General features: G+C 33.4%; 1 protein-coding gene across 1 annotated transcript in view; it reads right to left on the minus strand.

Moving 5' to 3' along the window:
- Window positions 1-445: 445 nt before the first annotated feature.
- Window positions 446-13,044, minus strand: part of ADAM7 (ADAM metallopeptidase domain 7) — a 76,321-nt gene continuing 63,722 nt past the window's right edge. Inside the window, exons 17-23 of the mRNA XM_087866609.1 lie at window positions 10,818-10,898; window positions 9,606-9,684; window positions 8,981-9,086; window positions 8,514-8,613; window positions 2,739-2,804; window positions 1,509-1,565; window positions 446-490 (exon numbers count right to left, since the gene is read on the minus strand). Of these exons, the coding sequence (XP_087722735.1) occupies window positions 446-490; window positions 1,509-1,565; window positions 2,739-2,804; window positions 8,514-8,613; window positions 8,981-9,086; window positions 9,606-9,684; window positions 10,818-10,898 (534 nt within the window). The remainder of the gene's footprint in view (window positions 491-1,508; window positions 1,566-2,738; window positions 2,805-8,513; window positions 8,614-8,980; window positions 9,087-9,605; window positions 9,685-10,817; window positions 10,899-13,044) is intronic.

Below are 13,044 nucleotides of genomic sequence, written 5' to 3' on the forward strand. Positions count from 1 at the left end.
CTGCAGGAGAGAATTTCTTTTAAATCAGAATTAGTGATAATCATGTCAGATTTCAACTAAAGTAAGTAGTTTTATGCTCCCAAAGAAATAACCCTTTATAAGCACTGTTTTGCTTCTTAGACTCAGGGGTGTAATTTAATATCCTCGAGGTTCTGAGTCTTTTTAAAGTAACTAGATTGACTTTTTAAAGTAACTAGATTTTTTAGGAAAACATTAGAGCAAGGAAACTATTTTTGTGTTAGGCCGAAAAGCATTGGAAAAACTTTAAGAATTTTTTTGTAGCATGTGTCTACACTACAGGTTGTAAATTCTATAGGCAAATATTACTGAAAGAGGTTGTTTCTTGTTAACATTTTCTGTCTTGATAAAGAAATTTTGAAAAACAGCCAGAAGTTTGTGTAGCAAATACCTAGGGAAGATTGTGAAGATCTTTCAGCCAGAAATCTCAACCTAGGCTTGCACAGCCATTTTGGATATCCAATTTCAAGCTCTAAATAGAAACAGATGGTTAAAAAGAAGTTATTTTCTCCAAAGTCTATAAGCATGTTATGTTTCAGTTACTCATTTTTATTTGCTAATTACAGTAACTTTCTGGATTCTGTTGTACTACATTTATTCACATTTTCCCAGATCTCCTTAGCCATGGCTAATTAAACAGTCATTATAAAATGAACAAGCCTATCAAAAGAAAGAAAATCATTTTGTGTTCATTACAGGGAGTCAAACAATTTACTTTCACTAAAGAGCATCTCTCTCCACTCTTTAGTATTAAACAGCTCCATCATTTTGAGGTGGAAGGACCATTAGAAATATCCTTCCTTCCCCATCCCGACAGAGGAAGCATATTGGGCAAGATCCCCTGTAAGAATGTTTTGTGGAGGAAAGCTTTGTATTAACCCAGTACATTGTAGGAATTCAACAGAAATCAATGAATGGATGAATGAACTCTGAAATGCAGCCAAACAATGCTCATTTTGTCTCCTTTGACAAAAATCGCGATTTTTGGATAAATTTTCTAACATAGCCATAGCAATTCAGAAGTGAAATCGTCCCTCAGATATAGTAGTTATGGATTGGGTAAGTGAAACTTTGATGAAACCATCATGAAATAACTGTTCATGAGGAATGTACCTTCTCTTTAATTACCAGTGCTATTATGTCCTTGAGAATCCTTAATGAAAACCCATAAGGGCGATTCCCTTGGGCAAGAAAAGTTTGAGAAAGAAGTCTTGTTTTTGTTGTGTCTAAAATGTATTGAGATTGTGACACTCTCAAATTCTAGCTTGCTCCTGTGGTGAGGTCGGAAATTCCTGGACTGAAACATGCTCTGCTGAATTATCTTTTAGAAATGCTAGCATATCAGAGAAAACAATTCCAACCATCCTGTTCTTCTGATAAGGACAGAAGGTGTGCCTACTCAATCAATAAGTAGATAAAGAACACAAAGAATGCTAACAGTTGAAAAGTTAAAAAGGGGGGGCATGGTACCATCTGTCACAGGAACCTACCATTTTGGCACTTTGATTTGGATCGGTGATTCCTCTTGGAGCTTTATTTGCAGGTTTCTGTAATAAATAAATTTTGTTGTGTCAGGAACTACACCAGATATCACACATAGACACATAAACATGAGCACACACACGTGTAGACCATCTCTTCTTGATCTATGAAAAATCTAAGAAAGTTTGTAAATTGCTATGGGAGAGGATGGGGGGATGGTTCTGGCCGGGGAAGTCTTATCAGAAACCACTTTTCCTCGTAAACTTTGTGGTGGATCTCTCCAACAGTGCATTTAGTAAGAGATTTCCAAACATTTTTCAAGCACTAGGACTTTCATTGAGAAAACATTTCTGTTGAAATCCCATTAAAAACAATATAGAAATAGACTGTACTGGTTGAGTGAGGACTGGGGAGAAATGCTCATTTGGCTCCATCCCAACTGTAGGGCATGCTCGGAGATCCTGTCGTGTGATGGGAAATTTCTGTGGAAACACAGGCTGAAAGGGTGTGATCCATTTTATTAATGGAAAGCATAATGAGAATTGTTGATTTGAAAAAAATACATAGTTGAGAATCTTGGTGATGTCAGTACCCAACTCTGAATAATGGTTCTACTATGGCCCTTGAGGATACAGATGCAGATACAGACACTCCAGCAGTTCAGAAGATCCTAGAGATCCTGTAATAACTCCTTTTTGACTCAGTCTCTAAGGCATATGCATGCTAATTTGGCTAATGTATTCCTCTTTCATTAATATTAATAAGGGAATACACCTCAGTCAGTGGAAAGCCCTAAGGACGATAAGGCACCATTGGAAGCCATTACTGGGTTTTGACCCCTGAGAACCAGGGCTGGGGGTAGGGTAGGATTAGTGAGGCATTCATCTCAAAAGCACCATTTGAGGGGAACAAACAAACTCAGTAATTGCGAGAAATAATGTGGTAATGCACTGTTTTAAAAAGTCAAAATTAATTCCCAAGTGTTCATGATGAACACAATGTCAGTATTTTACTGGTGGTATCTGACCGTGCATGACCAAGCATGACTTCTCATGCTCTTCTCAAACTAATCCCAGCCCTGCTGATAAGTGGGACCTGTCCTATTTCTGCCTCAAATCAGAGAACTATGTTATATTATTGGACTTATTCAAGGAACCAGAACATGGCTAAGTGGTACCAAAATTATTGAAATGGCCACAGATCAGTACAACCAACAGAAAGGAGATAATGGACCATACCAGTGTGATGTAGTGTGGACTTGAAAAACTGGTTGGATGCCTCTCCAAGGACTCTGCAGTTCTTTGCTAGTGAAAAGAGATACTATTAACCTGCAATTAGTATTCAAGCAAGTATGACTATTTCCTAAGTGCACAATATAAATTTTCTAGCTATCTCCGGAATACAACCTAGTAAATGTTCAAATATTAAAACACATGGGAACAATGCTCTTCCCTAGGTTATTCTGTTATAATGATGGAGTCTAAGAACTTATAAAATAAACTTACATTCGAGAAGAGTGAGAGTTTCTTTATGAGTTATGATGAAAATTGCACAAGGCAAGTCTTTCAGCCTCCAAATCTTTTTTTTTTTTTTTAAAGATTTTATTTATTTATTTGACAGAGATAGAGACAGCCAGCGAGAGAGGGAACACAAGCTGGGGGAGTGGGAGAGGAAGAAGCAGGCTCATAGCAAATGAGCCTGATGTGGGGCTCGATCCCATAACGCCAGGATCACGCCCTGAGCTGAAGGCAGACGCTTAACCACTGTGCCACCCAGGCGCCCCTCAGCCTCCAAATCTTAATCGAATTGTCCAAATGTCTGAAATGCCATAACCAGCCATATCGTTCCTGGACCTTGAAGGCTTTGAGGACCTCCAGAACTTTCTGTTGTAATACAGATATGCCTGGATAAGGTTATCCTTTTTAAAGTATTTTCTGTTAACTCCCAGTGGACATTGATACAACGAGAAAGCATGATCTAGTGGAAACAGGACCTACCTAGGGGAGGTACTGGGTGCCAGAGGAAAAATATAACTAAGCATCATTAATGTAACAGGAAAAGGACATCAAAAGACCTTTCCCAAACCACAATGCTGAAAACTGGCCTCTGATGGGTAACTAATGTGTCAAACAAGTATCAGCTAAATCACTGTTATTTATATACTTTTATAACAAATAATACAAAAAGCCTAAATGTGAGATTTGACACCACAACTCTCCTATACAATCTGTGTTTATAACATATTATGGCATATATACCATTAATAGTGAATTTAACCTATTCATATACCTAAAAAATATTTATTAAGCTCCTCTTCTACATTCCCTCATTTAACCAACAAGTCAAAGCATTTAAGGAACTTGCATTCTAGAAATGAAACAAATATGCCCCAAGCTCTATGTGAACCCCTGGTTGACTTCTGTGAATATTCATTGATCACATAGGCCACTTTTCACCTGACTCTCTTCTCCAGGAGCACAACTGTTTTTCATATTAATTCATGAAGCGTGTTAACACATGTTAAGTGCTAAATATTTAGCAAACAGTGTGATAAGTACCTTTACATAATTTCTTATTTAAACCTCAAGGCAAATATACAAGATTGATATCAGTATCACGTTGTTCATGTCATGAAATCTATGTGTAAGCTTAAAAAATTATCACACAATACTTTCCATCCATTCCAGTGGACAATTAAGGCTTGCTTTATCATCTTGGGGTCATCATTAGCATAATAAAAAATATAAACAAATCAAAATAATAAACCATCATACAACCAGAGAAAGATTAACTAACCATCCTTAAATACGAGAGTGAAGTTCAGTAGAAGCATTTCCAGTATATATGTATTTCTGGGGGACGAGTGGGAACATGTTCTGAAATATTGTGAAGTAAGAAACACAGGGCTTATGGGACATGTAGAGTTGGGCAAAGCATTCAAAACCTGTGGAGCTCTGTTATCAGACCACCACTAACCAAAAAACATCCTACCTTAAAAATGCTAATATTATATTTTCTTTGGCATTTGCATCTAATAATAGTCAGGTAATACTTAGTCTCTGAATTGAAGGCTTGTATTCCTTCCTTCGAGACAGTCCTATTGGGTAATTTCATCAGTATTGTCCTACCTATAATGCTTTCTTCAGTGGTTAATTTTTTTTTTTAAGGCAATGACTTTGTAGCTTCTCAATGTGGACACTTACAGTTTTTTTCAACGAGCTGAATGCACTGGAAATCATAGCTGTTGTTAAAGGCAGTTAACAAATCACTAAATGTAGGGACTTCTGCAAGATTGTTGGTTTTTCTCTTACGTCTTCATATATTGCTAAAGCTGTTATTTCAGGCAACTTTTTCCTTTAGTGTCAAGTATACACAAAGAAATGCACAAGTACTAAGTATAGAGGATGGATTTTCACAAACGAGCAATGAAAGTTGCTGAAAGTTGCCCAGAATCAAAAAACAAAACTTTATCTCCTTCCCAGAAGATTCTCTCTTCCCTGTGGTAATCACTACCCTGTCTTCCAATACCATAGATTAGCTTTGCCAGTTCTTGAACTTGATATAAACGAGTCATACAGTATGCCTTTTGGATCTGACATCTTCTTAACATTGTGTTTGTGAGATTTATTCATATGGTAGATATCATTTACTACTCTTTCTCTGTAATATTCCATTGTATGAGTATATAGCATTTTGTTCATCCCTTTTACTCTTATTAGACATTTTTATTGATTTCACTTTTTGCAAATAATGCTATTGGAACATAATTGTAAATGTTTTTCCCATGTACACATACATGGGATTTCTGTTGGATATATTCATATGACAGGAACTGCTGGATCATAAGATATATGTATGATCAATTTTAATACTTAGTACCAATTTCCCACATGGTTGTACCATTTAAACTCTTATTAACTGTGTATGAGAGTTTTCATTGTCCGTATTCCCACTAGTAATTGGTATTGTTGTTCTTCATTTTTAATCATTTCATAGGAAAAAATAATACAGATAAAACACATACATAAAACAGGTTCATGGCTTAATGAACCATTTAAGGTAAATATCCTTGAAATCACTGCCTTGGTTAAGAAATGAAACTTTGCCATTTCAAATTTCCTATCACTATTCCCACAAACCCCCTCCCCTCAAATTAGCCACTTTTCTTGACTTAAAATAATGACCTCGCTCTTGCATGTCATTGTACATTTACCCCCCAAATATTTACCTCTCAACACTATCACTTAATTTGTACATTTTTAATTTAAATTTTTTACTAGGAAAAAATACATATATTCTGTATATATTGCAGTTGGAGTTAATTTAGTTATTGGTTTGAGGAATGGATCACGGTTAGTCTTTGTACATATGGATACCCAGTTGTTCCATCACCAATTGTGAAAAGACTGTTCTTTCTCCACTGAATTGCCTTTGCACCTTTGTAAAAAATCAACTGGCAAATCAACTAGCAATCAATCAATATATTAATATACATGTGACTCTATATACCCCTCTTTACTTAGGTCTTTTAAAATTTTTCTCAGCAGTGTATTATCATTTTCCATATAAAGTTCTGGTTCGTAGTTTGTCAGAAGTGTCCTTAAATATTTCACATCTTTGGTGCTATTTCAAATTTTATTTTTGATTTTGTTTCCACATTATTTGTTAGTAGTATATGGGAATAAAATTAATTTTTGTTTATTGTTCTTATATCCTTGTTAAATTTATTTATCTTATAAAAATTCCTGCCAATACTGTGATTAATATTGTTTTGAATTTATAGGTCCATTTGCCGAGAACTGAGCCAACAACAGTGTATTTCCATTTATTTTGGTCTTTTAAAATTTTTCTCATCAATGCTTTGTATTTTTCTATCTACATATTTTGTACATTTCTTGTACATATTTTGTCAGCTTTATCCCTAAGTATTTCCTATTTTTGATGCTGCTGTAAATGTTATTTTGTGGTTTCATTTTATTTTTTGGATTGTTCATTGTGTGTGTATGGAAACACAACAGGTTTTTGCATATGAATTTGTAATCTAAAATCTTACTAAATTCCTTTTTATTTACTATAGGATTTTTGATAGATGATTGTGTCTTCAGCAAATCAAAACAGTTTACTTTTTCTTTCTTTTTTTTTTTGGCTTTATTGTAATGGCTATAATCTCAAATAAAATGGTTAATAGAAGTGGTGGCAGTGGACATCATTGCTTTGTTCCTGATATTTAGGAAAGATATTCAGTTTTTTAAACCACAAACGTGATATTAGGTGTAGGTTTTTTGATAGACACTTTCATCAGGTTCAGAAAGTTTCCTTATGTTCCTAGCTTACTGAGTTTTATCAGGAATATATATTAGATTTTTTTCAAATACTTTTCCTGCATCTATCGAGATGATCATATGGTTTTTCTTTTTTGTAAAATAATATAGTGGATTAGCTTGATTGATTTTTTAATGTTAAATTTGCCTTACATTCCTACGATAAACCTCGTTTGGTCACAGCGAATTATCGTTTTTAAGCATTGTGAAATACAATTGGTTAAAATTTAATATTTATATACTTATATTTATTAGAAGTATTTGCAAATAATTTTCTTTGTTGTAGTGCTTTTCTCTATGTGTATAGTAGAAAAATACTGTCTTTATAAAAGGAGTTGGGAAGTGTCAATTCTCTCACATTTTTCAGAAAAGTTTATGTAGAACTGGTATTATTTCATCATTATATGTTTGGTAGAATTCATTTTTTTTTTTGTAGAAAGGTTTTTACTACAAATTCAGTTTTCTCTGTTACATACAGAGGTATTCAGTTTATCTATTCATGAATAAGCTTTGGTGATTTGCAACTTTCAAAACGTTTACTATTTAATTACACTGCCAAATATATTAAAATAATAATTTTCCAAATTAATCTCCATATTCAAAATATTGTCAATTTAATAAGGGTATGCTCTCCTGTGATGTTACCTTTATGATTTCTGATAGTCATGCTAACTCTCTTGCTTTTTTTCTGCTCAGTCTGACTGGAAGTTTATAAGATTAATTATTTTCTAGAAAACAGCCTTTTCTTTCATTGTTTTCATATGTGATTTTTGTTTTGTTTTGTTTTCAATTTCATTGGTGCCCAGTACTTACTATTTTCCTGTTCTCTACTTGCATGGAGCTTTATTTGCTTTTCTTTTTTCTTTCTTTTTTTTTTTTTTTTTTTTTTTGGTTTCTTAAAATGAAAGCTGATATCATTGAACTGATACCTTTCTTCTTTTCTAACATAAGCATTTAGTGCTATAAACTTTCCTTTAATTACTAATTTCACTACTTCCCACAAATTTTGGTATGTTTTGTTTCATTTTCCTTTAAAGTATTTTCTGTTCTCTCTTTGAGTTTTTATTTGACCCAAGTGTTCTTTAGAATTTGTTATCTAATTTCAATTGGGGATTTTTCCAATATTTTTCTGTTACTGATTTTTAATAACATTTTATTTTGAGAACATATTTTGTATGACTCCAACTCTTGTAAATTTGTTAAGACTTGTTTTATGTCCCAGGGTGTCTGGGTGGCTCAGTCAGTTAAGCACCTGCTCTCAGCTCAGGTCATGATTTCAGGATCCTGGGATGGAGCCCGGCATCTGGCTCCCTGCTCAGCGGGGAGTCTTCTTCTCCCTCTGCCCCTTCTCCCTGCTCATGCTCTCTCTCAAATAAATAAATAAAATCTTTTTAAAAAGACTAGTTTTATGTCTCAAAATATAGTTTATGTTTGTGAATTTTTCCAATAGTGCACAAATCCGTATTTTGTTTAACTAATCCATGCTGTTCGGAAATACAGTCTTGGTTTGCTTGTGTCCTGCCATCCTTTCCTTCCCCACATGTAGACTGAAGGCTCCATTGGTGTGGAATTATGTTAAACTGCTCTCTTGCCTCTTCCATATCACTTAGCTCGGGGCTAGTTCCACTTCAAATACATGTGCAACTACTTTTTAAATCAATTAATTAACTATTGCAAATGACATTTTCTTACATGGAGGGGATGAAAATCAGGTAAAATTGGCTCAGTCCTTGTCTGCTGCTCATCGCCAAAGTATCCTTTATTCTCCACTCCCAGTGTGTCTCTAGGTGGGCTGTCAAGAAGGAAATTGAATATCGACGTAAGTGATAGGATAAGTCTGTGGTTAACATTTAATCATCTAGGAGATTTCTAGAAGATTGATACTCAGGTTATACCCTGTAACAATGAAAATCTGAGGTAGGAACTAAAATTAGCATTCTTTTAAAAATCCCTATGATTCTAATGTGTGAAGAAGTTTGGAAACCATTGGGATAAGCATTTGGAGATGAGAACATAAATATGTAAAAGCTCGATTCACTGTTACTCTTACTTTGTCCTCAGTAAGGGCTTATACTTCTCTTCCATGGAGTATCATCAACAGTGACAAAGCTTGTATATTCCCAGTAATGGTCCCATTTCAGTACATAGAAAATACATACCTCTGAATTTGCTTCAACTTAATACATTTTTGGTAATGAATTAATAATACGACTACCCCAACACCAATAATAACCAGGACAAGCACAACAACCAGGATGGATATATCTGCAACATTAAAAAACATAAGCTTTAGCCAGGACATCAAATTTAGGACAGTGGAATATTAACTGAGCTGTTATGATCCAGCTTCTCCCTTCCTTAAAGGACTTTAATTCCCCCTTCCTCCAATTTTTTAAAAAATATAAAGTAGAAGACCAAGACATAACAGAAATTATCATCTGTATTATCCATTGACACTCCACCCAAGAAGTCCATTTTGTTTAAGAACCACAATCAGCAAGAAATGTTTTGACTGTCAGTTAATAACTGACTATAGAAAAGACCTTGTGTTATGGGTTCTTAGAAGATCTAATCCAAATTTAACTAAAAGAAGATACATTCATTCTAAAAGGTACTTGTTGTAAATTCAAATTTGGGTATTTAAATATGCAACATAATTAAAATACCATGCAAATCCACACAGAAACACAACATCTATGTCTTAGATTTCAGAAATGGGGCAAAAAAGCTTTCTCATTGTCTAAGCTGTGATATATGCAAGATATTATATTCTAGGATGCTCACTGGTAACATTTAAGTTTTCTCCCCAGTCCACATGTTCCTGTTCTTCCTCACACTGGCACTCAAGTTCATGGCCATCCACCTGGAAGAGCAGTCATAATTTTATCAGATTATGTGTGTGTTTTCCACCTCACTTTGCTTAGTTCTACATCACACACACACACACACACACACACACACACACACACACACTTTTTTTACTGATAAATTAGCTAAACTGCATATCAGAATCTTCCTTTGAAAAAAATAAGCAAAAATTACAAGAAGCAACCACTTTTGAAGATGGCCTTTGGACAAGAGAATGATTCTAACAAATTCAAAACCAGAAGAACAAGATGGCTTGACTTATCTTTCTAGAAGGAGTCAATCTTATTAAAGGAACAGCCCTGCTAGAGTTAGACATGTTATAGCCAGATCTCAGGTTCTAACTAGGCTTAGTAGTAATGAAATATTAACATGAGAAAAAGTGGTGGCACAATGTTTTAGTTCATCAAAGAGCATTGTGTAATGATTAAGAATATGCATTCTTTCTGTATTTAAATCTCAGCTTTTCCTTTCACATAACATCATGTAATTTATTCTCCATCTATAAAAGTGGATATAGGAATGGTACCCACCTGTTAAGGCTGTTAATGAAACTTTTAAAATTTAATATATATATAAAGTACTTGAAAAAGTACCTGATACGTATACAACATTAAGTGTTACTGATTAATTGGGTTAAGGAGAGATGTTACACACAAATGCAAACACTGGGTACTGCTAGTACTGGGCACTATTTATTTATTTGAGGATATATATGTGTGTGTGTGTATATATATATATATATAAATTTTGTTGTTTTGTCAAAAGTTTTAGGTTAATGTTGACATTGATATAATTTAACTATAAGTGACATTACGATAGATCTAACTTTAAACATTAGGTTTAAACTTCATATGTACATAAATTATTGGGTTTGTAGATTACTAGTCCAATGATAAAATATATACTTGCAATATTGGCAATATCTATGTGTAATACTGGTTTGGATCTTTAGATCAATTTTATGGCTGACACATGAAAAAGTGGATCCCAAATATGTGCTTGATTTAAAAAATCACCATACACACACACACACACACACACACACACACACACACACACACCATGCCCAAGAATGAAGTCCTATGTAAATAAGGCAAGACATTAATTTAAAAAGGAGTCAAATCTTACAGCATTTTCATTGCATTGAGAAGAGCAATTGGTTGAATTGTAGACCTTTTCAAGTTTCACACATTCACCATTGCTGCACACCTGGAAATGAAGTTACCCATATGAATTAATAACTTGCTCTTAGAATTTACGTGATTTTTTCTATGTAGAATCTACTGTGAAAGAAGAAATCCTCCATAAATGTTTGATAGATATTTGAAATGAATATAGTGTACATTAAAATATTGTTATATGCAAACTCTTTATTAAAATGTCTATATTCTTAACAATTTTTCAAATGTTAATCTACCAAAGATTCTATAATTGTAGGTACAATGATTTCTTCTATTAAGTTTTACTTTGATTTGATAAGGATCTGTGCTTGCTATGTCACAATTGGTGGTTAGGCATTTTGTTATTGTCAATATCAATTAATCTTATTTATGCTTATTAACTTTGTTTTACATTTTGCTTGTTATTTTTATACATTTTATAACCAAATTATTGTTGTTTTTGTTACTTATGATTATTGACTGGCGTATCTTCACCCATTTATTTTTTACCTGTTATTTTTATTTTTACCCATTTCTTTTAAAAAGCATATATCAGGAGATGCTTTTCCAACCTTATTGAGGTATAATAGACAAATAAAAATTGCATATATTTAAAGTACATGTTATGATGACTTGATATACTTATACATAGTGAAATGATTACCACAAAAAACCTAATGAACACATCCATTACCTTAAATACTTTTTTTTTTTGTGGTGGGAACATTTAAAATTTACTTTCTCAGAAAAATTTAAGTATATATTATAGTATCTAACTATAGCCACCGAGATCTGCATTAGATCTTCAGAATTTACTCATAACAGAAAGTTTGTACTCTTTGACCAACATCTCCCCATTTCCCCCACCTGGCAACCATCATTCTATTCTCTGCTTTTGGGGCTTTGACTTTTTTTAGCTTCCACATATAAGTGAGATCATACCGTATTTGTCTTTTTGTGACTGGTTTATTTTGCTTAGCATACATGAAATGTCCTCCAAGTTCATCAATGTTGTTGCGACTGACAGAGTTTCCTTCTTTTTTTAAAGCTAAATAATATTATATATTATAATGTAATATATATATTACATTTTCATTATCCATTTACCTGTCAAAGGACATTTATATTGTTTCCATATCTTGGCTCTTGTAAATATTGTAAATAATGGTGCAATGAACATGGGCAGGCAGATATCTCTTCAAGTTCCTGATTTCAACTTCTTTAGGTAATGTGCCCAAAAGTGAGATTCCTGGATCGTAGGGTAGTTCTATCATTAATTTTTTTAAGGAACCACCATACAGTTTCTATAATGACTATACCAATTTACATTCCCACCAACAGTTCACAGGAGTACCCTTTTTTCCACATCCTCACCAACATCTTTTATTTGTTGTCTTTTTGATAATAACCATCCTAACAGGTGTGAGTGATATCTCATAGTGGCTTTGATTTGCATTCCTTTGAATATTAATGATGTTGAACTCCTTTTCATTTACTTGTTGGTCATTTGTGTATCTTCTTTGGGGAAAAAATATCCATTCAGGTCCTTTGCTCATTTTTTTTCTAATTGGACTATTTGGGTTTTTTTTGCTATTGGTTGCATGAATTACTTATAACTTTCATCTATTAACCCTTTATCAGATATGTGGCTTGCAAGTATTTTTTCCCATTTCATTGATTATTTTTTCATTTTCTTGATTGCAGTCTTTGTGGAAGAAATCTTTACTTTGATATAATCTCACTTATTTATTTTTGCCTTTTTGCCTGTGCTTTTATTATCACATACAAAAACATCCGTTCCTGGGCTTTCTTTGTTGGGAGATTACTAATTATTGTTTTGATCTCCTATTTGTTCAGATGTTCTATTTCTTCATCACTTAGTCTTGGTATGTTGTATGTTTCTCAGAATTATCCATTTCTTTTAAATATTCAACTTGTATAATTATTCATATTATTTTCTTATGATCCTTTGTATTTCTGTGATATCAGTTGTAATGTCTCCTTGTCATTTATAATCTTATTATTTGATTCCTCTCCCTTCGTTTCTTGGGTCAGCCTACTTAAAGGTTTGTCAATTCTGTTTACCTTCTAAAAACCAAAACAATTAATTTTTTAAATCTTTTCTACTGTCTTTCTTGTTTCATTTATTTCTGCTCTAAAAATCTTTGTTATTTCCTTACTTCTGCTAACTTTGG

Source organism: Ursus americanus, chromosome 13 (assembly GCF_024610735.1).
Source record: "Ursus americanus isolate L20-20 chromosome 13, mUrsAme1.1.p, whole genome shotgun sequence".
NCBI lineage: Eukaryota > Metazoa > Chordata > Mammalia > Carnivora > Ursidae > Ursus > Ursus americanus.